The following is a 27,749-nucleotide window of genomic DNA, read 5'->3' on the forward strand; positions in this document are numbered from 1 at the left end:
CTCTAAAAGCATATAGTTGGATTCCAGAAAAGTCTGTCTCAACATAGTGCTTAACAATACTAGTTTGTAATTTTCATACATTCACTTGAAAGAGTTAATGTTTTGAATGTTGCATGTCAGGCTTATTAGATATACATTTATATTAAATTCTTGTGAGTAGATAAACTGCTGTTAGTTGCATCCTGAAGGGTCTTTACTAGAGAGTGGCTTACTTTTATCCCACTGGTGTGACCCAATTGCATACCAGTTCTCCTTCTTCCCTTAGAGAGAGACTCTGAGCTGTTGCGTGAACGTGAATCCGTTTTACGTTTACGTGAACGAAGGTGGCTTGATGGAGCCTCATTTGATAATGAAAGGGGCTCTACTAGCAAGGAAGGAGAGCCAAACTTGGATAAGAAGAATACGCCTGTGCAAAGCCCAGTATCTCTAGGAGAAGATTTGCAGTGGTGGCCTGATAAGGTATTTGAAAACAATCCCACCCCCTTACATTTTAAATAGATTCCTGGCAGTTTCACCCCCACCCCCCACCCCGAACAAAAAGGTTTCCGTTTTATTTCAGAGTTTTGTACTATCATTTAAAATGCAGGCATAAAGTGGTATTTTTTTTTGTTTTTAAATGTAAATAGATCATCTTTATTTGACTCTATAGGAGTCATTTTAATGAGATTTCATCAGTTGGTGCTATTTCTTTCTCTACTTCATGAAATAAATCAGAGAAATTGGGATAGTAGTTCCAGGTAACACCAGCATTCTATTTCAGGATTTCTTTTCTGATGATAAATATACCGGAAACTAGTATCTTTCTTGATAGAAATTTCTTTTGTAATGTCAAGTGGACCCCAGTTTCTGCAGGGCAGGTTTCTGGTCATTGATACAAGCATGCATGTCAGGGCGAGATTAGGGATCTCTGTTTCTTTGGTTAGTTAGCTTTCCCGTTTGATGGCAGTGAATTCTGACGGCCCCTTTGCTCTAAATGCTGTGGGAGACAAAGCAGGAATGGACTGTGGGAGTTATGCTCTGCATCCTGAGGAGTAGTACAATGACTGGTTTCTAGAAAGCATCCAGGGTTTAAGTTGATTTGAATCTTTAAAAATCCATCACTGCTCTAGTTGAAAGAGTCGACACGTATTGATGGTGTGTAGGTTTCATTGTCTTAAGTGATTGGTAATTCATCTTCAAAGGCTCTTACAGGAAGCCATGTTTTTCACCTGTTTTTTGGAGTGCCTGTTACAATGAAATAAAAATTTCCAGATCCAGTTGGATAGGAAATTTTCTTAAGTAGAAGTAAAAGAAGATAAGAACTTGAAGGTTATCTCTAGCAGATAAGGAGATTCCGATACAGATTTCTTTCTTTGAAGTTGAATTCGGGATATTAAAGGAAAAATATTATTTAACTTCCTGAATTTGTTTACTTTTCATAGTTATTGTGAATCTTGATGTACTTCATTTATTTTCCTCTGCATTCAGCTCATGTGGAAAGCTTGAATGCAAGAAGGAACATGAATTTTAATCAGTCTCTTTGTAAGCAAAAGGTTATTCTGTTTTCTTTGGCAGCAAACTCTCCCTGAATTGCATTCTCTTACTTATTTCCATAGAACTAGAAATGTTCTAGTCTCTACTTTTACTTCATATGGTAGAAGATGATTTAAACCATTGTGCTTTTTCTTTTCTTTTTTCGTATACTGATCTTTGTTTTTTGTTTCTCTTGCCGGGCTCGTGTTAGGGCTGTCTACTTCACACTGACAGGAAGTAGTGGAGGACTCATGAGGCTTGTTTTAATAGTGCCACCGCACATGCATTAGCATAGGCTTCTCTATCTTGTATTCTTTTTGATTAATGAAAATGTTTTGAGCTGTATGAGTTTAGCAAGCTTTTTCCCCTGGCCAGTGCACCTTGTGTTAGAGTTAGCCAGTCTTTATTGGCTTACACTGATAGGCACGTTTTTAGATACAGCTTGTTTTCAGAGACTGTTACTGGCTGCGTCATAAAATCTTGACACTGTACTGGCCTTAACTTAGTGTGTTATTTCCTTGATTTATTTAGACATTGAATGAAGGAGAAATAGCTGTATTGTGCAACAAAAAGATATCCTACCTATGCTTTATTTTCCTATTAAAGAAATGTTTAAATGTCATTGAAAAAGAACCACTTTTATTAGCTTACTCTTGAAATTTAGACAGCAAAAATTTTGGTTCAGGGAAAGAAAACAGCTTAAGCCTAATTGAGCTTTAAGCATCATCGCAGTTACCAACAGATACATATGTTAGATGCCTGTTTGCAAGGCTGAGTGCTGCAGTCAGAGAATGCAGAGAGTTATTAAAGGGAAGAAAAGATCTTGCCTTTAGAACAAGATGCAGAATTATCATGCAGGGGCATTAAGATAAATTCCACATGAAGAAATGGGCAATATATGGGACCATTTGGTCCTCCACTTGGGGGTAATGATCCCTGCAGAGTTACAAGGGTTTTGGGGAAAGCGTGACAGAGGATAGAGTGGTAGGTGAAGAGTGCAGGGAGATGGAGGATGTCGGCAAGCACTATTTGGAAAGTAGTCTCTTTCTCTCTTTTTGTGTATGTCGGGGGTGGGCAGAATACGCATCCCAGCTTAATTTCAGAAATGACCTAATCCATTATTTTTGAATTTAAGTTTGGTTAGTATCCATGGCCTTTTTCATTCTCCTTTTGTTAGGGTACATGAGAAATTCCACGGGTAAATTATCTGGGTTAGTCCTGACTTTACTACCACCTGTTTAGAGTAACAGCTACTTCTTCAGAATTTCACCAGTTTGTTGGCTAATAAGTTTCTTTCAGTGGTGGAATGAATGATCTCTTTTCTTTAAGCCTTTGCAGTATAATCTTAAACTGAAAATATTTGAAGTAACCTTAAACTTTTGATTATTTCCATAAATTATTTGATTTCAATGTCAAAGTAGTATAAAAGCATAATTGGGAACCCTTGTGCACTGTTGGTGGGAATGTAAAAGTAAATTGGTGCAGCCACTGTGGAAAATAGTATGGAGGTTCCTTAAAAAATTAAAAATAGAACTACTGTATGATCCAGAAATTCCACTTCTGGGTGCTTATCTGAAAAAAATGAAAATAATTAACTAGAAAAGATACACGTACTCCCATGTCCGTTGCAGCATTATTTACAACAGTTAAGATACTGAAGCAACCTAAGTGTCCACCAGTGGATGGACACACACACATAACACACAGACACGCAGAGGAATACTAGACAGCCGTAAAATAGAACGAAATCTCGCCATTTTCAACAACATGGATGGACCCCAAAGGCATTATGCTAAGTGAAATAAGTTAAAGACAAATAAATCAGACAGAGAAAGACAAATACCATATAATCTCACTTAAATGTGGAATCTGAAAAAACAACCAAAACAAAGCTTGTAGATACAGTAAACAGAATAGTCCGTTGCCAGAGGAGGGGCGTGGGAGAAGTGGGTAAAGGGGGTGGGGATCAAATGGTAAAAAGAAAGAAAACTATGACACCTTCCCCCCTCCCCATTAACTTTTCAGCATCTTTTTTAAAAAAGCATAGTTGATAATTAGGGATGTTGAAAGCTCTGAAGACAAGTGAGTCATTCAGTCAGTGGTGGAGTAGCCCTTGAATGAATGCATGCTGGGTGTTAGGCCTTTTGTTCAGGTGTTGGGTTGAGAGTTTTGTAGGAAGGCAGAATAATGTTGTTAATGCTCTGGCGTCAGTACCGTGATAACATTGGGTGCAAGAGGCTTTGGGGAATCAAAGGAGGCCAGAGTTATGATGACCAAGGGCGTGGACTCTGGAGCCGGGCGGCTGAAGGCCCTGTCCTGGCCCTGCCTCTTCCTGGCTGTGTAGCCTTGGGCAAAGCCTTTAACTTCTCTGGGCCGTGGTTTTCTCGTCCATAAAATGGGGATAATAATATTTTTTACTTTATGGGATTGTCATGAGAATTAAATGAGTTAATGTATGTGAAGCATAAAGAGCAGGGAGAAGCAGATGCCCATTTTACAAAGAGAAAGGCCGTTCCCGCAGGTCGGGGCCGGCAAGAACCCGGGGGGTGGGTGCGCGGTAGGCCGTGCGGCAGCAGTGCTTGGTGTCAGGTTCTCTGCCGGGAGATACAGGCGATGCCCCTTGTCGGACTGGGCTAGAATGCACGTAATGAAAGCATTTCATTATAGTAACAATTGGCATAATAAGAACTTAACAGGTAATCTCTATGCACCAGAGTAAGACGCGGAGGGAGTGCCTGAGTCCAGGCCTCGAAGTCCCTGATGTTCACAGCTGAACTGGTCGAGTTTACTCTGGTTTCTAAGTAGTTTTACCCCAGAATACCAATTTATTACCCCCCCCCCCAATCCTTCTTTCCTCTCCTCCTCTCAAATAAAAACTCCTCCCCTCTTCCTGTCCCCCTCTCTCTCTGCTTATACTTCGTGCTTCTGGAAAAAGCTGTGATAATTTAGTTACTTGGATGAGAAGGTATAGTCTTTCAATTAGGTGATTATCTAACAGGGTTCCTTTTTCACTTCACAGTCATTTTTGGAATTTACTTTGCTCAGATTAGAAATTTAGTTCCATGTTGCTGAACGTCTTCATTTAAATTACAAATATATGTAATTTGTGTGCATGTATATATATATTTATATATATATTTTCTTTTTATACCAACCTACTTCCAACAAGAATCTAAAGTAACTTGTAGGGGAAAAAATGCAGCTATGGTAGTAACAAAGTCTGTTAAAGGTAGAATGTAAAGATGAGAGCTAAGTCATACATGTTGAAGGGAAAGGAGGGAGAGAAATTACACAGAAGTCCATGCTCAGTAAATCAGCTGAAGTTGAACATAAAAACTTTGCTTTGTGCCCTGTTACAACTCTTTCATTTTAGAAGAGACACACATCCTTTATTTTCATAAGCTCTCAGAGAAGAACTTGATGGAAGTTGTATGGTGGGTGATGAAGAATCAAAACTGATTCAGCAGGGCAGTGCTATGAATTTACAGTCACGTCCCTTACTGCTCTGGGTCTATTTTCGTCTAGTCTAGGGGAAATAAGACAATTCATTCCCCACGAGCCTTTTGAATTGTAGAATTGTGTGTTTTTCTCAAGTTTCTTTGAACAGTGTTGAGAGGAAGTAGTCCCTTAACATTTGTCTCCTTAAGTTACGGAGCAGCTTCACTGTTGGGACCAGTTGATCAAACTTGTTGGTCAGACTCCTTTGCCTTTAAGGTTCTAGAAGTGGAAGTTGGGTAGGGAGGTCTTTTTTTTTTTTTTTTTTTTTTAAATCAACTCATGGAGGCTTTCAGGAAGTATTTGTTAAAAGTTAGCTAGGTATGTCACAAATGCAATTTAATAATGAAGTAGGAACAAAAGGAGAGGTAGTCATCCAAAGGAAGAGAAGCCAGGCATAAGGAGAAAACAGAAATGTGGACGGGCAGGAGAGATGAGGTGAGAACAGGGCCCCTCACCAGTTGCGCGTGCAGCCTGCAGCTGCGTAGTGTCCGTTTCAGCCACAGCACGCGGCACGTCACTGTTGGAGCTGCTGCTTGATGGCAGAACTAGTGTTTGCTGATAGTAGGAAAAAGTTTTTTTTTTTTTTTTTATGAAAACCAAGTTTTGTGGGGAGAAATTTAGGAATAAAAAGACCAGCTTTTTCAAAATACCAAGTCACTACATGTAGATGAGGTTAATAAGGGCTTGAGTTGCTGGGCTGAGTGATATTTTTTTTAAGCTTTGATCACCAGGTAATTTTTATCTTTTTTAATATTTTCCATCTCCCTTAGGAATTTCTTATTTAGTCGATGACTTGTTTATTGTTCAGACAGTTGCAAATTTACTGATTAGATTCAGCCTCGAAGTGATTTGTTTTTGTTTAAAAAAAATAGTGCTGCATACTACTGACCTTTAAGGAAACATGCGTATCCACTTTTTCCAGTTGGGTTGAAGCAGGCCCCAACTTGCTCAGAAGCAGCCATTAGTATTTCATTAAAACAATAAAAGCATTGTTTTCTGTGACATGAAATGTGTGAGCTGAAATACTGTTCCTTTGTGTGTATTTGATTTGTATTTCTCTGCATACTAATTGCTTTGAGCAAGAAGCAGTAAGTGATTTTTCTATCATCTTCCTTTGGTTGGTAATTGTGCCATCTACCCACATTTGCCCATAATGGATGTTCAGGGCTTTCAGGGTTCACTTAGCTCATTCAGGACTAATAAACTGGAGAACAGTGGCCCATCGTTGAAGGATAAAGGTAAGTCAGTGCTGAGAGGGCCTCAAACGCCGTGGTTTTGCTATAGGGATGATCTGTACAGGATCGTACTGCTCTGGCAGGGCTTATACTCAAAGAAATTTGAGTTAAGATTTAAGATGCATTTGTTCATTCAGTTGTCAGTGTGCTCCTACTGTGTGGCAGGCGCTGAGCTGGCCTATGGGAATGTAGGGGTGAATGCGTCGTGGACCTTCCCATGGGGAACTCAGTGGGGAAGGCAAGCATTCACATACAATGAAATGTGTCCACAGTGTGATCAGTGCTGGACTGAAGGTGTGGCTGTGGGGCTTAGGGGTTCAGGGTGGGAATGACTAATGCCACCTGAGAGAAATGGCAAAGACTTCACAGAGGAGATGACATTTAAATAGCATTTTTAAGGATAAGTAGGTGTTAACTAAGTTGCAAAGACATTCCAGACATATCAAGTATGGGCCTAAAATCACGAAAGGTCAGGGTGTGTTTGCGAAACAATGAGAAATTCAGAACTGCCGCCCTGTGGTGGGGAGTAGGAGAAAAGGCAGATGCAGCAAGACTGTAAAGGGCCCGAGGCAGCCTGCCCAAGAGTTAGGGGGGTGTTCTGCCTGCAACATTCTTAGAGGAGTGACAGGGAGGTAGGTGGGCTTTGTTTTGTGTGCTCTTAAGGAGACTACTGGCATGGTGGGAGAAAGACAGGACTGGGAAAAGGCTAGAGCCAGTGAAGACACTAGTAGAGTCATTATAGAAAGGACTGTGAGGATCTCAGCCGAGGCAGTGACAGTGCGGACCGAGGAAGGAGGAATCTGAGAGGCATTTGAGACAAGAACAGCACTGGTTTACTAGTCACTATGTAGTTGAGAGGAAACGAGGAGGAGTTGAGGAGAGTGCTCGGGCGCCCGTGTGCTCTCCTGCTACGAGATGGGTGGTTGGTGGGTGTTACTCTTGGAGGTAGGACTGCAGGGGACATGCAGCTTTGGAGGAGGTGATGAATCCATTTTGGAGATGTTATGGTGCTGTTAAGGTCTCCAGGTAGTCAGTCTGCAGGTTAGTCTGGAGATAGGAGATGTACGTGTTTAAAAGCTTGGTGCCCTAGTGGTCACAGTCAGGCTGAGGGTGGAGCATAATTGAAAAAAAGGGAAAAGGACAGAATCTGGATCAGGGAGTACATGGTGGTACAAGGGAGATGGAGAAAACGGTAAGGTAGGAGGCCAGTAGAGTCGTGACCTGTGAACAAGGGAGGAGAGGTTCTAGAACTGGTGATGAACAAGGTCAGATGGTTCAGAGAGTTTAAAGAGAAGATGATTGATTAAATGTGTGGGACACTAATATGACTGTAGGAGGAGCGACTACAGCTGTCAGTGAAAGCTGGTGAGGTTAAACATACTGCCAAGTAATAATTCATTTTACTGTGAGTAAGACTGAAGGAAAGATTAGTTTGGATAGTTGTTGGGGCAGTGAGAGGGGGTTGTATCCACGTGTTTGTGGGTTATCGTTAAGTAGTAGAGAGGGGCACTTCTTTCTCAGAGATTATGTGGTGGAGAATTGTGTTTTTCATTAAGTAAATCTGGAGATAGGAATATTCAAGAAGCTTGTGCTTTTGGGGTGAGGAGGAGATGAAGTCAGGACAGCAGAATAACCAGTTGAATTTGATCATTTATTTGTGCCAGGTATTTTAATATATGTTACTTTATTTGGTTTTTACCTTCCCTTCTGCAATGTATTATTATTATTATGCCCATTTTAGAGGTGAAGAAAAGAGTTCAGAGAAATTACATAACCTGTCTGAAGTTACCTACTTAATAAGTAAGTGTTGGATCCAGGTTTGGGGCTCACTTGGTCTGATTCCATCATCATTTTCACCAGGAGGTTGAGAAGGAAGTATGAAGTAGACCTGTTAAGACTTGATGTGGCCGGCCTGGAGAAAGCAGTGTTTTTCAGATAGATATGGTGAAGGGAAGAGAAGAATTGTTAAGTTGGAAAATTTCAGATTTGATCTCTTTCCCATCCCTTCATAGATGTGACTTGAAAATAGGGCTGACTGGCACTGGTAAAAGAGAAGATAAAAGTTCGTCTTCTTTCTGTGCAGCTCCAAGGCATACCCTGTTGTTACTGTAAGTCTTGGCAGGCTTCAGACTTCAGCTGAGCACCATAACCCATCTGACCAGAGAAATGGAATTTGACAGAGAACTAAAAAGATGCCATTAGTTTAGCATACTCTAGAGCCAGAATTTCAAAGAGAGCAGATAAGTTTTGTAGTAGCAAAAATAAGACCTGAAATCTGTTGGCAAGTTTCGCTCTGAGATTTCTGGGTAAATTCATGACGCTAATCATACTGCTCTTATGTTAAAAAAAATTATCATTTTATCACTGGTATTGTTTAATTACATTATTTACATTTATTGTTCATTTATATTGAAGCTTTTTATAATTTAATTGCATTCCAGCTCTCATTGCATGTGAATTGCTTTAAAACTAAGTGAGCTTTTACCTTAAAAAATGACCGAAATCCTTGTTTTAGCAGCTTGAAATACCCTCCCAGGAAGGAATCTTCTGTTTTGACACTTGACTTTCCCTGCTTCAACTCTTTAGTCTATTTTCTTCTCCATTTACTCAGCACATTTACTGAGCATCTAGTCTGTGCAATGTTCTAAGAATGGGGAATACAGTAGTGAACAAGACAAAGCTTATGTTTGAGTGAAATAGACTGTAAGTGTGTAAACACAGTAGTATGTCAAGTTGTAAACTGTGTACTAAAAAGAAAGCAGAGTAAGGAGATGGAGTATTAGAATGCTGATTTTATAGTTAGTGTGGTCAGGGACGGTCTCATTTGAGCAGACTTGATTGAGGAGAGGGAGTGAGTCAGCTGAGATACAAGGCAAGCAAACAATAAGGATGTGGTGGTATTCTGGAAGGAGCTGGAAGAAGGCCAGTGTGACTGATGGCGGGAGAGTGAGTTTCAGGAGGGGCCACATTAAGGAGGGCCTTATGGGCTGTGCTAAGCTCTGTGAACACGTAGTTAATCTAGATTTGATGCCATAATTCAGGTGTTGTATCCAGATCACTAAGTTTGGCAGTTGTTATATTTAGACTGTTGTATTACTTTTACTTCATAGGATGGAACAAAATTCATCTGTATTGGGGCTTTATATTCTGAGCTTTTGGCTGTCAGCAGTAAAGGAGAACTTTATCAATGGAAGTGGAGTGAATCTGAGCCTTACAGAAACGCACAGGTATTTTGTTATATAAAATATTGCATTAAATAGCTTTCCAACCAAACATGCAAAATGGTAATCTGTTTTCTTATGCTTTCTTTTTTTTTTTTTTTAACATTTTTTATTGATTTATAATCATTTTACAATGTTGTGTCAAATTCCAGTGTTCAGCACAATTTTTCAGTCATTCATGGACATATACACATTGTCACATTTTTTTCTGAGTTATCGTAACACTTTGTGTATATTTCCCTGTGCTATACAGTGTAATCTTGTTTATCTATTCTTTTCTTATGCTTTCAAAGAATCCGTCCTTACATCATCCACGAGCAACATTTTTGGGGCTAACCAATGAAAAGATAGTTCTCCTGTCTGCAAATAGCATAAGAGCAACTGTAGCTACAGAAAATAACAAGGTATGAAACACTATGTGTTGATTGATAAACATTACTTAAATTCTTGATTTTCTTCCTCTCTTGCTCCTTTTCTATCTTTACATTTGTATCTTTCCATCTAATTACCCACTATTTTGAATATTGTGGTTCAGTCTTCATTACTTATATCAGTTGCTTTGGACAGATCTCTCTTCGAGAATCTCCTGTTTTCTTATTTAGTTCACATACTGATTTCTGATGTTCTCAAGGTTCCTTGTTCACTGGACTCACATGATAGCAGGATATTGTAGCAGATGCCTTCCTTATTAGCATGTAGGATGACATTACTATAGACAGGGAGGTCAGAAAAAATACTTTAATGATGCACTGAAGAAAAGCTTTAAGCAAAATAGCTTGGCACTAAATTGCTGAAAATAGCAGCATGTTGTAATACTTTGTAAGTAAGCCTTAGTAGAGTAACCCAGTGTATAATCTTTTTGTTGCTCATTTATCTCTATGTTATAATCCAGCTTCAGAGGTAGCTTTCTGCTTTAAGGGAAGGAAAAAATAATCAAGCTGTGTGCTGACAAAACAGGTGGTAATGAAAAGATAGACTGAGGAAGTATGCTTATTATACCTCAGATTATCAGTTTGACTTTAGAGTCACTTAATTCTTTTAAAAATTACTGGAGCAGATACTTACATTTGATTAATGCCTTAGAGATGGCTTTAGACATTTATTTCAGTAACTGCAATTTTAATTGATTTGTTTGAAGAAAATACTTTAGTTTTTAGTCTTATTAACACTTTTTCTGAATTGTTTTTTGTTCTAGCCTTTAGCTCAAAACACATTTAGAATTCTGGTCCGCGGAGTAGGTATTCCTTGCCCTTATTTTGACCACAATCCTTTCCTGGCAGGGGGGAGGGAATAAATTAGGTTTATTTATTTGCTTTTAATGGAGGCACTGAGGATTGAGCCCAGGACCTCGTGCATGCTAAGCATGCGCTCTACAGCTGAGCTATACCCTCCCTTGACCACAATCCTTTTGAAAAGATAGATAACTTATTTTTATTTAAACCTCTGATGTTTTATTCTTTAGGTTGCTACATGGGTGGATGAAACTTTAAGTTCTGTGGCTTCTAAATTAGAGCATACTGCACAGACTTACTCGGAACTTCAGGGCGAACGGATTGTTTCTTTACATTGCTGTGCCCTTTATACTTGTGCGCAGCTAGAGAACAATTTGTATTGGTGGTGAGTATGGCGTGGGGGTGTTTTCTTCTCAGGGAACGCTTTTATGCACATAGATGGGTGCTTTGAGTAATGGAATGCCAGTAGAGAAGCTCAGTCACAAGATGAGGCTTTACAGAGAGGGAAATTTCACTTTGGAGCAAAATAACATTGAAAAAAACCTTTAAAAAAGCTTGTAAAAAAACCTACTTAGTGACTCTATGAAATTTTTAAAAAGTATAAAGTAGAAATAAAAATCAAACTTACTCTTACAACCCAAATATAACTACTATTATAGCATTTGGGGGTGTTTTATTTATCTTCTTTTCCTGTACATAAACATGTCCTTTGCTTTTACTTAATTGAAAGCATAGATTTTTTTTTTTTCATTGAACAGTTACTTAAAATTTAATTTTAAAGGTTACTGAAGTCTTTCATTGTATGAATATTCTATGCCTCATTTAGTCCTTTAATGTTATAAAGGGAGTTTAAACGCACTTTCTGTTGTGTTTTAAGGAATTATCGGTAACTTTGCATTGGCAGAAATAATATATAGAGGAATCTACTAATGAAATAGAATTATTTGGAAGAAGATACCAAAATGATGGATTTCCTGTAAATTTTAATTTTAAAAGTTTAATAAAAATGAATCCAGTTAGATATTAAGCCTATGATCAAGTTATACTTATGAATAAGTTATACATGTTATACATTATACTGGCAAAAATATTGGAGAAGGAATATTCCAGAAATGCTTAAATATAATATGTGTAATTATAGATTTATTTAATGGGCTTCTTTGCTGCTTATTTGTCCAAATTTTGCTTTCCTTTTTCAGGGGTGTAGTCCCTTTTAGTCAAAGGAAAAAAATGTTAGAGAAAGCTAGAGCAAAAAACAAAAAGCCAAAATCTAGCGCTGGTATTTCTTCAATGCCGAACATCACTGTTGGTACCCAGGTAGGTGATTAGAATTAAGTCTGTCCTAATGGACATTGTCTCTCTTCAAAATCACTTTCTTCCCCTGTAAGTAATTCCCCTGTAGGCACTTTTATACATGAATGCCATTTGAAGGACCAGGTTCCAGTAGTATGGAGGTGCCACACTGCTCTTTATCCAGTAGCTGAGTCACACATAGAGTCTGCCCTGATGTTGCCTGGTTTCTCTGTGGGGCAGGGATCCCAGACTTGCCTGGTTTTAAGAATCATTTGGTACTTAAATGTGGGGTCTGGAGCTCCTTACCTGAAACTTCCCTTCAGTTGGTTGGTGTTAGGGCCCAGGCTTCATCGTGTTTAACACACATCCCAGATGATTCTCTCTACCCAGCAGTTTGAAAGATACCATTCTCTGGGGGTCTTGTCGGCATGAGGCAGGAGGCTTTGTCAAGTACCCCCGTTTCTGCTAGCTTCTGTTTTTTGACTCTGAGATGGTTTGAGGCTCCTATAGATATTTTACGGAAGGTGATTTTTCTAATTGCCCAGTGGTTCTCAAAATGTGGTCCAAGGACTCCTGATGGCTTCTCAGCCCTTTCCAAGGATCTGCAGAGGCCTTCTTTTTCCAGTTACACATCTGTGTAAGGCTGAGTTGTCTTCATATACTTTAGTTAAAGTAACATCACAACAGATTGAATGCAGAAGCACACACGGGAATCTGGCTGTCTTCCATTAAATCAGACATTAAGAGATTTGCAATAATGTAAGCAATGCCACTTTTCCCGCTGTTTTTTTTTTTTAAGTTATTTTATAAATTGTTTATATTAACATGGGATTTATTAGTATTAAATAAATATTTTAAATTTTCAGTTTTAATTCCTAATATGTTAAATACCAACTAGATACGACCCACATAAACAAAAGATATTTGTGCCCACAGTGATAGGGAAAGAGGGGCCTGAGACCGAAAGAGTTTGAGAACTGCTGTTATCCTTCTAGTTCTTCAGATTCTCCGAGAAATTTATCTTTGAGATAAAAGTGGATGCTTATGTTCACTGCAGCAAGTTCTGTGTTTTAAGGACTTAACACTGAGACACATGGTGGGTTTTATTATATAACATGGTACTGATTTCCTGATCTAGTACTTTTTTTCAGTTCAGTTTTTTCTGATCACTACAGGGTGGTAGCATCTCATCACTTGCAAGGTGGTATCAGTTACATTTCACTGATGTCTTAAAAAGTAGTCACTACTTTAGCTGTTACTTTTCTCCAAAACTCAACTTAAATGTACTTGTTCTCTCTGTTTGGGGGTCTATTTTTTTTTTGTCCTATTCACAATTGTCTTGTTCTGACTCTTTTGTTGACCTTCGAACTAGGAGGTTTTAGTGATTGATTACCCACTTCATTACTTACGTCAGACTCTTGGGACAGATCTCTCTTCTAGGAGCCCCTGTTTTCTTATTTAGTTCACATACTGATTTCTGATGTTCTCAAGGTTACTTATTCACTGGACTCACATGATAGCAGGTTATTGTAGCAGGTGCCTTATTAGCATGTAGGATGACATTACTATAGTCAGGGAGGGCAGAAAAAATTAAAGTTGCACTGAAGAAAAACTTTAAGCAAAAATAGCTTGGCACTAAATTGCTGAAAAATAGCAGCATGTATGGTACTTCGTATAGAACTAAGATTTTGTTTTTAAAGTGTAGAAAACTGGAGATTTAAGACAGTCACAGCCACAGAAGAGGAAAAACATTCATATGCTAGCATCAGAAAGATTTGTTAATTAGAATTTTCAGCTAAACCTGCACTCTCAGATCATAATTGTTGAGTAATATATTTAGCAAATATTCATTACGTGTCTTGTTATGTGCTGGATGTACTTTTCCTTTAAGGTGCATTTTTTAAATAAGGCATTAATAAATAACTTATATAATGCGCCACATTTCTTTTTCAATTATAGCCTTCTTACTGATCCACTTTTAGGCTTTTAAGCCTTCACCAGTCTATTTTGAAATTTAATGGATGAAACATCTCTTAAAAGCCAAGCTAAGCAGGATATACCCTTTTCAAGAAGTTGGTTCTTATGAACTATTCATTTTATGCCAGAGAACTGTATTGGGTGACACAGAACTATTCTTTGACAGAACTACTACTCCATGTCAGTATTTCCAGCTTCTGTGCTTCTTAGATATACCACCTTTCTCCTTGTGAGTTACATTTCATTATAAACCATCAAAAAACATGTCTTCATATATGCCACTGTCAAGTATAACATAATCATTAGTTACTGGATGACTGAACAGACTGAAACAGATAGAAGTATAAATGTTTTGTTCACATCTCACTTTTTTAAGGACAGCCTTTCTAGTTTCTTTTCTGCTGTTTCTAATCTGTGTTTTTGTAGCAGGATGGTCAGGATATTTGCTGCATGAAATTTTAAAGCTAATTTTCAGCAAATGTGCTAAAACTATTCTTGCTTTATGGTTTGGGGAACATACTTTCTTGGTGGAGACTTTTAAGTCAATGCTTTATTAACCTTATTGATTGTGTAAGCTTGTATTTGGAAAACCTAGAAAGCAGACCTTTTACAGCTTATATTTTCATACATTTGAAATACGTCTTCTAGTTTGTTTTAAAATTATGTCATCTTGATGGTGATTTTTCTTTTGTTTGCTAGGTATGCTTACGAAATAATCCTCTTTATCATGCTGGAGCAGTTGCATTTTCAATTAGCGCTGGGATTCCTAAAGTTGGTGTCTTAATGGAGTCAGTTTGGAATATGAATGATAGCTGTAGATTTCAACTTAGATCTCCTGAGAGCTTAAAAAGCATGGATAAAGCTAGCAAAACTACTGAAGCTAAGTAAGTACTATGCCCTGACTGTTCTTGATTTTACACCAGTGTCTAGTTTGCTTTATAGATGAAGGGAGGTAACCAAGTGAGACTTGGAAGCACACAGTGACATAGAAAAATGCTAACATGGGGGGTCTCGTTAAGGTCCCCACAAGTTTTGAAAGGAACTGGTAAAATTTACTGTTTGCAGCTTAGTTAATATTTGTATATTATAGTTGTCCTTAATATTTAGTGGCCAGAGTGGCAGTGTAGAGTTCCCTTTGATGTCCTTTGCAGGTGTTGTATAGCAGTGATGGTGCATTCGGCTTTACTACATTACGTTAGGCCGACTTTTTCCTCCTCTCTCCATATGTGATCATCTTAATTTCTACTTAACGTCCTGCCTGCATCTTGACCATTGGAAGGATTTTATAGACATGCTGGGGAGGGAAGTTCTGTAAAGGATTTGTAAACTTGTCCATTGCAGGGATATGTGAACAGAAATACCACTGAATTGTGTATCACCCACGTTCTGCAGCTGTGTTATTGTTCGGGAGCCAGGTGCACAGATCTTAACTCTGTACTTTTAGAAACATCTACTCATCTTTAAAAATATTTACATGTATTATAATTTGGTTATTTGGCACATGAACTTAAAAACTTTAATAAAATTTCAAAATAACTTTTTTCTTAATCTTATAAAAATACGTGACCATTATAGAAACGTGGAAGAGTAATACAATGTCACATTCCAGAAATAATGTTTTATATATTTTGATGTACTATTTTCTTTTTTTCTAAATATATACAGGCATTAAAAAGAAATGATTGGGACTGTACTATACTTACAGTGTTTTAAATTTTTGAAATTCTTTAGTTTGCTCAAATGTTGATTGTACAAGGATTACTGTTAAAATAAGTTAAAAATATTCTTTACTAAACAAAAGCTATTGTAATTTATGCTTAAGGTTTTTCTTTTTTTGCTTTTAGTATTTTCTCTGTCTTGTTTTAAAAAGTAGATTTATAGGTTTTCCCTCTTACATTGATTTTTATCCTAAAAATAAAAGTAGCAAAATACATTTTCATTGTTTATGAAACTTTGTAAAGCGTTTGAAATCTTTTTGATGTGCATAAATAGAAAGCAAAATTAAAATAGAAATGCTATCTATATCCTGTGATTTATGAAGTTTTTAAAAATCTTCCTTGAAATTTCACATCTATATTAATAAACTTAGTAAAAGAGCTAGGTGAAATTAAATGTTATGAAGATAATCCTTTTCATATCAATAGGCGTCTTTTCTAGCCATGGAAATGTGTTGACTTTAAACACATGCCGGTGATGAGTCAGTGCTGGCTTGCTTCCACCATCACAAGATTTGTAGAGCAGCCATTAAGTGTTCATGTGTGCTTGTGCCTAGCACCTTGCTAAGATGCTGGTGAAATAGCACTGTTTTTCTGTGGACTGTTTCTAAACTCAAGTGAAATTCCTGGTAGTGAAATTCCTAGCAGATGAGGGGGTTAAGATGATGGCCCTGATCGTAACATATGCCAGAATGGTGTATAGAGGACAGATTTCTGAGTGATACATGACTTCTTTGTCTAAAAATTGACTTCTGCCTTTTAATTAATAAGATAATATATTTTTACCATCTGTAGAATATTCTATAGTTTCTGTAGTTACCATCTCAAGTATAGCATTAATGAAATAAGGGAGAGGGCGAGATAGTTTGTTAATGCTGTAATTTCTCATTTCAGTTATAGCAGGTGATTATTCTTAAACCACCTGTGGTAAACAAAGTTTTATAAACCATTGCAAGTAGAGTTCCTCCTTTGACCCCTAGAAAATTAATGATCTAGTAGGCTTTTTGTTTATTTGCCTTTACCATCTTTTAGGTTAAATTGCTGTGTCCAAGTCAGGGTGTTCACTAAAGTATGAAACTTGTTTGCTCAAGAGGCCTATGATAAAGCTGTGTTGATAAATTGAGGGTAGCTCTTTTTGTTATTCCTAGATAAAACTTCCCTGAACCATTATTTCAAGTTGTTAATAGCTTCACATGGTACATGTTTCTTTTCCTATTTTAAAACATTATTAAAAACTTGGAGTACGCACTGTGTATCTTTTTCAGTACCTTGCGTCCTAAAGAATACTACCATTGTGTACATTTTTTTTACTGTTTCATTCCCCTATGAGAATAAACTTGAGTCTTAAATGATTTGGTGAGTTCCTAATATTTCATTTTCCTAATTATAAAGAGAATCTTATTTCTAATCTCAGGCCTGAAAGTAAGCAGGAACCAGTGAAAACGGAAATGGGTCCTCCACCGTCTCCAGCATCCACATGCAGTGATGCGTCCTCGATCGCCAGCAGTGCATCAATGCCATATAGTAAGTTTTATGTGAAGTGCACAGCAGTCAAAATGAGGTCCAGGGCAGATGGCTGTGTTTAGTTTGTTTCTGCTTTGAAGCAACTCAGACCATTTTAAACATCTCAATATAAATTGTGCTCCTACTAGTTTGATTTTTATTTTGAAATGTGCAACTTTATTTAAATGGAAGAACAGTATTTACAGTGTTAACTATTCTTGCTGTTTTGGAGAGTTATAATCTACAATACATAAAACGTGTTGCAGTCATAGAAGGAAGTAACTGCCACTTGGCTGGAGAACTGCCTGCCTTGGTTAAGGCTGTCATTACTGTAAATCGGTTTTGGCTTAGTCTCAACTTTTGCTCAGAATTTGTAGAATTTATAAACCTATATTTACTACTGCACCTTGGAGTTAAAGAGTTTCTTTTTTTTTTTTTTTAAGCTTTCCAAAATAAATTTTATAGTTGGAGTTGCTTTGTACCCAAGGAAGTTGAAAGTTAGTATACTAAGCCATGTAATAGTTTTATAAATAGCCCAGCGGTTCTTCCTTTTTAAACCTTGGTCAGATAGCCTAATTTTGAGGGTCCAAAATAAGTTTCCAGTTTCTTCTTTGCAGTTGTTTATAGTGATATCATTAGGCATTAACGGATATAGGTATCTTTCACTATGAATTCATTTGAACTGGAAGTTGGTCATAAAAACTCAGTTTGTAAAGCAGTAGTTCATGAAGTTCTTATTTAAATGTCTCAATGATGTATCCCTTTACAAATGATCTTTTTTCATCTATTTAGATGAAATCTATAAAGTCTCTTTCACATTTTCTTTTTGGTACTTACCATTTTGTTGTTGTCTAAGAACGACGACGGTCCACCCCTGCCCCGAAAGAGGAGGAGAAGGTGAACGAAGAGCAGTGGTCTCTTCGGGAAGTCGTTTTTGTGGAAGATGTTAAGAATGTTCCTGTTGGAAAGGTTTGTTCAGAATAGCTAAGAATTAATTACTAACTTTAATGGTACTGATTATTGAAGAATTTATGGTTGGTGAGTATTCAGCCCTTCCTGTGAGGCTGCTTTATTTATGGTGTCTGATGATCTCTTTAGTCCAATCCCCTAATCTGATGCACACGTCTCCTCTGTCCCTGACGGATGAGCTGATGACTATTATGCCTCTCCTTGAGCATTCATGGTGATACGCGGCTTTAAAAATTTTTTTTATTTTGGAATGACGTTAAATTTACAGAAAAGTTGTGAAGAGATAACGTTACTCTTTGATACATATAGTCCATTCCTTGGAACTAGTAGACAGTTCTAATGGAGATTGTCTTCCATAACATTTGAAAAATCTTACTTCTGTCTTTAAGCTTCTACCTTCTCTTCCCTTCTTCTGGAGAGGGTCTTGCCTTCTAAGAAACCAAGTGAGTGGAATCCATCAGCTGGAAGGCCATTAATTTCATCTTTCTCTTAATATATTGTTAAAAACAAAATGGGTCCATAGCTGTAGAATATCTGCAAAGTAAAGGTTTTCCTGATTGCTCTTTTGTTTCTGAAATGTGATGGTCTTTCACTTGTACTTACAGGACAGAGTAGATACATTATGTCCTACAATTTGCAAAGGCCTTTCTCATACACTATTCTGTTTGATTTTCAAATAGAACTGTAGTTTATGGGCAGCTATTTTTTTCTGAGAAGATCACATTGGCTTAAAGTCAAAAGCAGTAAGTAGCAGAGGTGGGACTCAAGTATTCTGGTTTCAAGTTCCGTGCTTGGCTTTCTGTGCATTACTGACTATACCTGTGTTGTCCAGCTTTGTAGCCACTAGCCATATATGGGCTAATTAGGTTTATTAAAATTAACATTAAGAAGCCAGTCCCCCAGTCGTGTTAGCCTCCATTTCAGGCACTCAGTAGCCACTCATGGCTGACGGCTGTCAATACTGGACGGCGCAGGTACAGAATGTTACTGTCACTGCCGAAGTTCTTTTGCACAGTGAGGCTCTAAACTAACAAAGGAGGAGGATGGGAGGATTTTGTGGGTTATACTTAGTGTTTTCAATTGATTGTTGAACATCCACAGATTAAGCACTGGCTGCATAGGTCAGTCTTTCTATAGAAAGTATGTCTTGAATATAGACGTCAACAACAAAGCTTTGGTGTGAGGGTATTCAGGTCAGTTTTGTAACTTGCTGATCATTGAAGAAGCGTACTCCTAAGGAATTCGATGTCTTCAGTGTTAAATTTGTTCAGGGAATATAATTTGCATATTGATTTCATGTGAGTTAATGTTAAATTTATCATATGTACCTGTTTCTAGGTGCTAAAAGTGGATGGTGCCTATGTTGCTGTAAAATTTCCAGGGACGTCCAGTAATACAAACTGTCAGAGCAGCTCTGGTTCAGATGCTGACCCTTCTTCTCTCCTGCAGGATTGTAGGTTACTTAGAATTGATGAACTGCAGGTGAGTGTGGTGGAATCCCTCAGCAGGCGAATGTTGGGACTGGCTCCTTGAGTATGTCATAGATTTGAGAGCTGAATTCCTTTTGTGTCATGCAGGTTGTCAAAACTGGTGGAACACCAAAAGTTCCTGACTGTTTCCAAAGGACTCCTAAAAAGCTTTGTATACCTGAAAAAACAGAAATATTAGCAGTGAATGTGGATTCCAAAGGTAAAGATTCTGTAACTTTTTCAGCTGGTATACTCTCTATCCTGTTAATACTTGTGCAGTAAACGGGAACAGGATAAAGTGTTTCGGGGCGTTGGGGAGTTTTTGCCCCTGTGTGTAACATTATGGAAGGAAATATATCTATATTTCAAATGTGGCCAGAGATTTAAAATTTGGTAGGTATGTACTAGAGTTTACTAAAGCTGTATAATAATTTTTTTTTTTAAAACTTCATGTGTTTCTGAAGGTGTGCATGCTGTTTTGAAGACTGGAAATTGGGTACGGTACTGTATCTTTGATCTTGCTACAGGAAAAGCAGAACAGGAAAATAATTTTCCTACAAGCAGCATTGCTTTTCTTGGTCAGAACGAGAGGAATGTAGCCATTTTCACTGCTGGACAGGTACAGAGGCTTATTTTAGCTTTTGAAATGTTATCACAACATTGAGATTTTTGTGAAGCTTAGGATTTGGCTCTAGTTTGCTTGTTATTAAACTACTGAAGTATTAAAATATTCAGCACATTTTAATAGTAAGTTTCTTATTCTATCATTATTACAAACTAATATATATTTTATATATACACACACACATATATAACTAATTTGAAAATAAACATATCTATTGTAAAAATCAGACATACATTTTTGATCATGAGCCAAACTTTTATTTTCCCCTCTATTATAGGAGTCTCCTATTATTCTTCGAGATGGAAATGGTACCATCTACCCAATGGCCAAAGATTGCATGGGAGGAATAAGGGATCCTGATTGGCTTGATCTTCCACCTATTAGTAGTCTTGGAATGGGTGTACATTCTTTAATAAATCTTCCTGCCAATTCAACAATCAAAAAGAAAGCTGCTATTATCATCATGGCTGTAGAGGTAATCTGACTTCTGAAACTACTTGGCATTTCAATTCAGAACACACTGCTAGAGTCAAGGGAAACAGTCTGGAATAGCTCATTTATTGCCCCTTCCCTATAGGAGCTAATAGCCTGTTAGGACAAGAGGGATGACTGAGCACTGTTGGTTACAGTGTGATTTAAGTGTTTGAGTAAGGCATGCATCAGCTGTAGACGCACAGAAGGAAGGGATATAAATCAAACTGTGGCTGTAGAGGCTTCTCTGAGGAGGTAAAGCCTGGACATAACCTTTAAATAGTCAGATAGGGGTCTCCTAGATGCAAAATAAAGGTGGGAGGTGTTACCCCAGGCATGAAGAACGGTGTTTGTGAATCTCATTAACATGTTGGGAGAATATGTACCTTCTGCTATAACTAGAAGGTATGGCTCCTATGGGCCAGTGAGTAGCAACCGAGAAGGTAGGAGAAAGGCGCTGTGGTACCTTGTACATTAACCTAAGGATGTAGCCGTTCCCCTGAAAGCTAAGCAGAGAAGGGTTTTAAGCTATTTTTTGTTTCGTTTTAAAGAAGATGAGCAGTGGATGCAGAATAGAAGTTTAGAAACCAGATTTTAAAAACTAATGTAATTGTGTTAGAAATAAAGTAAGCTTGAATTCTTGGAAATGAGGGAGAGGGGATAGATTTAAGAGATGTTAAAGAAGTAGAAGCTCTAAAGCTTAGTCACAGAATGTCTGCAGTAAATGAAAGGAAGGGGTTATAAAGCTTCTGATTTAGGTGTGGTTGATAGGGAGATGAGAAAGAGGAGGAGAGACAAATGGGATAGGGAAGAGGATGAGTTTAGTTTTGAACATACTGTGGTTGAGTTTTATGTATTTGCTAGATGTGGAGGCAGCACCACTGGAAGTTACTGGAACAATTTGAACAGAAATTGATGTGATTTGACTTACATTTTCAAAAGATCATTGCTGACACATTGAGAACACTAGGGGAATAGGTTGGAAGTAGGGGGACCAGTTAGGAGGCTCTTAGAAGAATTCAGGTGGAAGGTGATGTTGGCTTGGCCCGGGAGGTAGAGTTATGAGTGATATGAGTCTAGATATACTAGATATGTTTTAAAGTAGAGCCAGCAGGATTTGCTTGTGGCTAAATGGCTAAATATAGAGTGTCAGATAGGAGAAGCAAGAGGGCGGGAGGTTTTGAAGAATGAGATTGCCGTTTATCGAGATGAAGATCGTAGGGATGAAGCAGGTTCAGGAGTTTGGTTTTAGACATGTCAAGTTTAAGATTCCTGTCAGATGTCCAAGAGGAGATGGTGAATAGAGAGTTAGATGTGGACTTTTGAAGACCAGGAGAGACCTAAGTTGTAGAAATACACTTAGGAGTTGTTAGTATGTCTGTGATATTTAAAGGGATTATACTGAATGAGGTTACTAAAATCTTGGAGAAGAAAATAGGCCTAAAGACTGAGCCATGAGAATAGTCTCAGCATTTAAATACCAGGAGATAAAGAGGAACCTGCATAAGTGACTGAGAAGGGTTGGAGGAAAACTAGAATGAGTGTTGTCTTGGAAACCAAGTGAAGCGCGTGTTGTCAAGCAGGATGTGTTGATCAGCTGTGTCAAATGATGCTGTAGGCCAGTAAGGCATGTTCTGAATACTGACTTTTGGGTTTGGCTTCATCTAGGTCATTGTTGACAGTGGGAATTAGAGCCTGATTAGAGTGAGCTAAGGAGAAAATGGGAGTTGAGGAACTGGAGATAAATACAACTCTTTTGAGAAGTCTTTCTACAAAGGATGGATATGGAGCTTAGTATGGGAGCTCATTTACCCTCCATCAGGTTAGAGGTGATAAGCAGACTTCTGTTAGACTTGCACCTAGAGTAGTCTGAATGCAGGTGCTCCTGAGAGCTACCTGTGAGCTTTTGTTTAGAGACACGGTGCTCCTGTTTTTAGTTTAGCTTTAATTGTAACCTACTAGATAGTGGTTCCAAATTGGTAGGGGCGTGGGGTTTAAAGTTGATGGCTGTGGCCTGAACTTGGCTCCTAGAGATAGGCTTCACTTCATTTAAAAATTCTGGATTGGTCGCCAGCATTTAAAATCACAGGATTTATATTTAAAATCCAGATTTTTCAGTTGCTTCTAAAAAAATGAGATCTGCTAACACTGGGCCGTCATAAAAACATTAGTCTGTTCCTGTTAAAGGCTATATACATAGGCTGTCCAATTTATTGCAGTTCCCACTACTTAAAATTTGTTGCTCTGAGTCCAAATGTTAGTTGTCATTTATTTATTACACGGTTCGTGTGATCTTTTTTACACACAGCCTCCTCCATTCATTTATACTATTTCAGATGCTTCTGTAGGCATTTGATTCTGTGACCCCTGCACTTTGTCAGCATCTCAAGGGTAAAGACAAAATGTGTCATCATTTATCTTTGTGCCTCATTTACTAGGGCTTGATGCCCAATAAACATAGAAGAAATTTTTACTGAACTCTCTGCCTTTTGTTATGAGAATAAGTGACAAATACAACATAGTGATGCAGAGTAAACTTCTTTGCAATAACATGGTAAGTATGGTATTGATACTTCTAGCATGAGAGCCCATGTACTGGCCAGCAGGTTGGAGATGAGAGCTCCCTGTAGAGTAGCTGCTTCCAGCCAAGAGACTAGCCGATTGCCTGAAAGCATTCTGTATCACAGCAGTGTGCAAGAAAAAATACTGATTTTAGTAATTTTTTTTTAAAGTCCTGGGCTTTTTGTTCTTTGAAGAAACTTTGACATATTCTCTCAACATAGTGGTTTTGCATATATGTCGCTAGACTTTGGCAAATTTAGTCTTCTGTGGCCCACCTCATATTCTTGAACTGGAGCTTGCAATTTATGGGGTCACCTCAGAACCATAGTTAGTTCCACGGTTAGAATGGCCTATCTCACATGTGTCAGGTACCGAAAATAGTTTTTTAGCTGTACTTCATTGTGCCCTCTTTCCCTCATTGTTAACCTCCTCTTGTCCCTCAGGATTGAGGGAAGGGGTAGGTAATTTAGGCAGTTTAGGGGGACCTGGCAAGTTCAAAAGCGTCTTTCTTCCTTCCTTTGCATTCCCACCCATTCTTTTCCCACCTGCTTTCTTCCAGTTTCTAATTCTAGTTAAAAATGAACAAATAGACTTGTTTTCCATAACTAATGCTTTACATTCAGTCCATTAAATATTCCATAACTGTAGTTTACTTTCTGAAAAGAGTACATTTGAGCTCTTTGGTATGTTCGTGCTTTGTCTTAGTCTGTTTAGGCTGCTACAGACAGAGTGGCTTGTAAACAACTGAAATTTACTTCACACAGTTAAGGAAGGTGGGAAATTCAAGATCAAGGCATGGGCAGATTCTGTGTCTGGTGAGGGCCCCTTTACTGATTCATAGACGTCAGTGTGTCCTCACACAGTGGAAGGGGAGAATTCTGGTCCCTTCAGCCCCCTTTAAGGACACAGATCACATTCACATCCTCATGACCTAATCACCGCCCCAAGGCCTTACCTCCAGATACCATCGCACTGGGGGTTAGGCTTCAACATGAATTCGGTGGTGGGGAGAGGGGTGGAATGCAGATATTCAGTCCATAGCATACTACTTCTTAGTAGGTAGAAAAATGTTATGTTCTGTAAGTACTTTATCAGGACTGCTGTCTTTGACAATGAAGTGAAGTACTTTAGTTGTCACCTTTGGGGGATTACATCCGTCATGATTTCCAGGAGGGAGTTGAGAGTTTTTGTTTTCATGTATCATGGTGTGATGTAACCTTAAAGAGCATGAGAGACTGAGAATAAGCTTCGAATAAAATGTATATCCTGTGCTTAATTGGTTAACAGTACTAACAGAGTTCCAATTTAATGGTTATATATGACATAAACCGGGGGTCTGTAAACTGATCTGTAGGTCTGATCCAGCCACTTCTGTTGGTTTATGCGTTGTATATGGCTGTTTTCCCTCTGCAGTCAGAGTTGAGTTAGTTGCAGAAGCTGAACATATTTACTGGTCCCTTACAGAAAGTTTTACCCATTCTTCCATTCCTGTCAGTTGTATTCTCTGCTTAAGGGTACCCTTAAGTTCGGCTTCTTCTGCCAGACCACTTTAAATTGTCTCTGCTTATTTGTTGGCCGTGAGAATTTTTTGACATGTGAAGTGTGCTATTCGAATTCATTGAAGTTTTTTTCCTAAATTGTCTGAGCACAGAAACAAACCTTAATGCAGCACATCCTACGCTGTGACTATGAGGCCTGTCGACAATATCTTATGAATCTGGAGCAAGCGGTTGTTTTAGAGCAGAATCTACAGATGCTACAGACATTCATCAGCCACAGATGTGATGGAAATCGCAATATTTTGCATGCTTGTGTATCAGTTTGCTTTCCAACGAGCAATAAGGAAACTAAAGAAGAAGAGGGTGAGATTAAGAACTATAACATTCTTTAAGAAGAATTTTGGAAATATAAAAATTATTAAAAGAAAAGGAAATAACTCACTATAAATAGTCTGTACTTTTACTTTTCTCTGTAAAATGCAGGAGTTTTGACATTCTCAGAAGGTAAAAACACCTGTTTTCTTGTTTATATGATGATGTATGTAACATGAGTAAATAAAATTTTTATCAATGTGTTTCTGTCATCTTAAATTCTATTCTTTCTGTTACATACAAACTGTATGTATAATACTTAAAGAGCTTTCCTGGTTTTATACTTGCAGATGACTATTTTTACCATAGGACTTAATTTAGCAAGTTAAATTATATTGGGGCAGCCTTTATCCCAATTTTCAGAGTGAATTGTTAGGTGTTTTTGGAAAAGTAAATAAGCCTTTTGTGGTATGAAGTTATTAATTGATGTAGTGAAGGGGAAACTGAAAACCTAAAATGCAGCTGTGTAATTCACAATGGTTTCCCTTATTTTGAATTCTGCCGATATATGCTGATAGCTACATTTTTGAATAGTGGTTTGCAAGTTTCTGACCTTTGTCTCATTATCATTGACTCACTAAAGGATTATAAGTAGTGTATAAATAAGATGAGGTACTAGTACGTGGGTCTTTTCTTCGTCGGTAGTGAAAGGTACATTTCAGCCTGCTTACAGATAACCTTATTTTTATCTCTAAGGTTGAAATTCTTATCTTTGGGGGTTGAAAAGTAAAGCAGAATAAGGAAATAATTCACATATTAAAGGTTTTAGTTCAATCTGGCTTAAGTGTTTGTTGCTCTAAGGAGGAAAAATTAAGCTATTAATTATCAGTAGTATGTGATTTAGAACACTAAAATACATAGCAGTCAACATTCATGGTCTTTTCATACTTAATCTCTTAGTTATTTTCGAAGTTTAAACTGATCCTAATTTTTTCTGTTATGTTCCAGAAGCAGAGCGCTCTGAAAGAAATACATTTGCAGAAAGGCTTTCTGCTGTTGAGGCCATTGCAAATGCAATATCGGTTGTTTCAAGTAATGGCCCAGGTAATCGGGCCGGATCATCAAGTAGCCGAAGGTAATGTGATTTTTACCAGGAAAGTTTAATTGGCGGAAACATAATCCAAGTACAGAAAGAAATGTATCTCTTACCTATGATGTGCATGAATTGGTGGGTCTTTTTATTTTCTTTTTGTTCTTCCCAATATCACCCTGGGAAAAATATCTGATAATATCTAATTATAGTTTAAGTGTAGAGCAGTAGGACCAAGGATCCTTAAAAAAAAATTGAGATAATTTAGACAAGTAGTTCAAACTTGATTCTTTGTGCTTTTAAATTCATTATTCTTGTTTCCTAGGAAGTTACTTTCTTTAGTTGGAGAACAAGTAATATAATAATTGAAAGAACCTCCATCTTTTATTTTCAGATTGCTTATTTAGCTCAGTTTCACCGATGTCCTAACCATCTGGGAGAAAATGAAAGACTGTTGTATATTATGAATGTTTGGTATTTAAAATTTCCAGGCTTCCTAGTTATGAGATGGACAAAACTTTATAACATATTAAAAATTGCTAGCTGTTTGAATAGATGAAGAATATAAAGAACTCAGGGTATAGGTTTGTTTGTTTCTTTGTCCTGAAGGAAAAAAAGCACATTTATATTAGACGTGAGAGCCAAAACTCTTGGTTACTTGACAGATCATTAGAAGCACTGCTTACTGTGCTAATGGGATAGGTTGTAAAGTCTACTTAAAATGAAGACACTCTTTGCCTATTTTCTGTTCTATATTCAACTTTCCCTTTAAAAATGATTCTTCTAAAATTGATTCCAACTTGATAGCTTCCCAGGTTCAAAAACATCCTGAAGTAAGATTTATCAAAAACTATTTATGGGTGACCAAATTATAATGACAGTATAGAAACATTATGTGTAGACTATGCAAAATGGAAATTATCATCAGCTTATTTGTTTAGGACTATTCTAGGCAAAGTGTTTGGTCTAAAATGGAAAGCAACTTAAATTCTTCGTGAAGAAACTAGTGTCTGAATTATTTCAGGTATTTCATTTCCTCAGGGAAAATACAGGTGCAAATCAAGTTGGACTCTGATATGGTTGGTCCAATGCCAGTGCTGCCATCTTTTTTTCATGTAAGGATTATTTTGAAGGCAAAGACTAAAAGGAGCTTCAAGAGTGGGTGATGTGTTGCTCACAGAAATAATTTGCAGAGTAAGCTCCTTTGAGGCATTTGCCGAAGATTTCACTGCAGTGCTCTTACCCAGTTCAAACTCAGGGCTGCCGGTTGAACAGATGAAAGCACAGGAGTCTTATTATCCACGCCGGGCAGTAGGAAGTCCACAGACTCTGCTTCATTGAAGTGAAACCCTCCTCTAGCCTACAATGGATTTTCTAGGCGATGCCCCTTGATGAGTATGCAGGCTGGGATTCATGAGCTGTAAGCTCAAAACTGATGCAATTTCAATATTGAATGGAGTACTGTTAAATGCCTTCAGATGATGATTTGACTCAGAAGTTTTGTTATGTGACTCAATAGTGCCTGAGTACAAAGGGCAGATTTAGTGGAAAGCTTGATTGATGCAT

The 27,749-nt window shown here is 37.8% G+C and overlaps 1 protein-coding gene across 8 annotated transcripts in view; it reads left to right on the forward strand.

The window, feature by feature from the left end:
* Positions 1-27,749, forward strand: part of UBR5 (ubiquitin protein ligase E3 component n-recognin 5) — a 123,937-nt gene that overhangs the window by 46,568 nt on the left and 49,620 nt on the right. For 5 of the 8 annotated variants that reach the window (XM_032467728.1, XM_032467729.1, XM_032467726.1 and 2 more), the window contains exons 9-22: positions 248-459; positions 9,356-9,472; positions 9,760-9,870; positions 10,929-11,083; positions 11,898-12,015; positions 14,668-14,852; positions 17,098-17,207; positions 18,043-18,155; positions 19,494-19,637; positions 19,733-19,844; positions 20,089-20,243; positions 20,527-20,724; positions 24,934-25,144; positions 26,102-26,228. In XM_032467728.1, the coding sequence (XP_032323619.1) occupies positions 248-459; positions 9,356-9,472; positions 9,760-9,870; positions 10,929-11,083; positions 11,898-12,015; positions 14,668-14,852; positions 17,098-17,207; positions 18,043-18,155; positions 19,494-19,637; positions 19,733-19,844; positions 20,089-20,243; positions 20,527-20,724; positions 24,934-25,144; positions 26,102-26,228 (2,068 nt within the window). The remainder of the gene's footprint in view (positions 1-247; positions 460-9,355; positions 9,473-9,759; positions 9,871-10,928; positions 11,084-11,897; positions 12,016-14,667; positions 14,853-17,097; positions 17,208-18,042; positions 18,156-19,493; positions 19,638-19,732; positions 19,845-20,088; positions 20,244-20,526; positions 20,725-24,933; positions 25,145-26,101; positions 26,229-27,749) is intronic. The other 3 variants (XM_032467730.1, XM_032467732.1, XM_032467727.1) reach the window with 1 other exon arrangement.

This window comes from Camelus ferus, chromosome 25 (genome assembly GCF_009834535.1).
Source record: "Camelus ferus isolate YT-003-E chromosome 25, BCGSAC_Cfer_1.0, whole genome shotgun sequence".
Lineage (NCBI taxonomy): Eukaryota > Metazoa > Chordata > Mammalia > Artiodactyla > Camelidae > Camelus > Camelus ferus.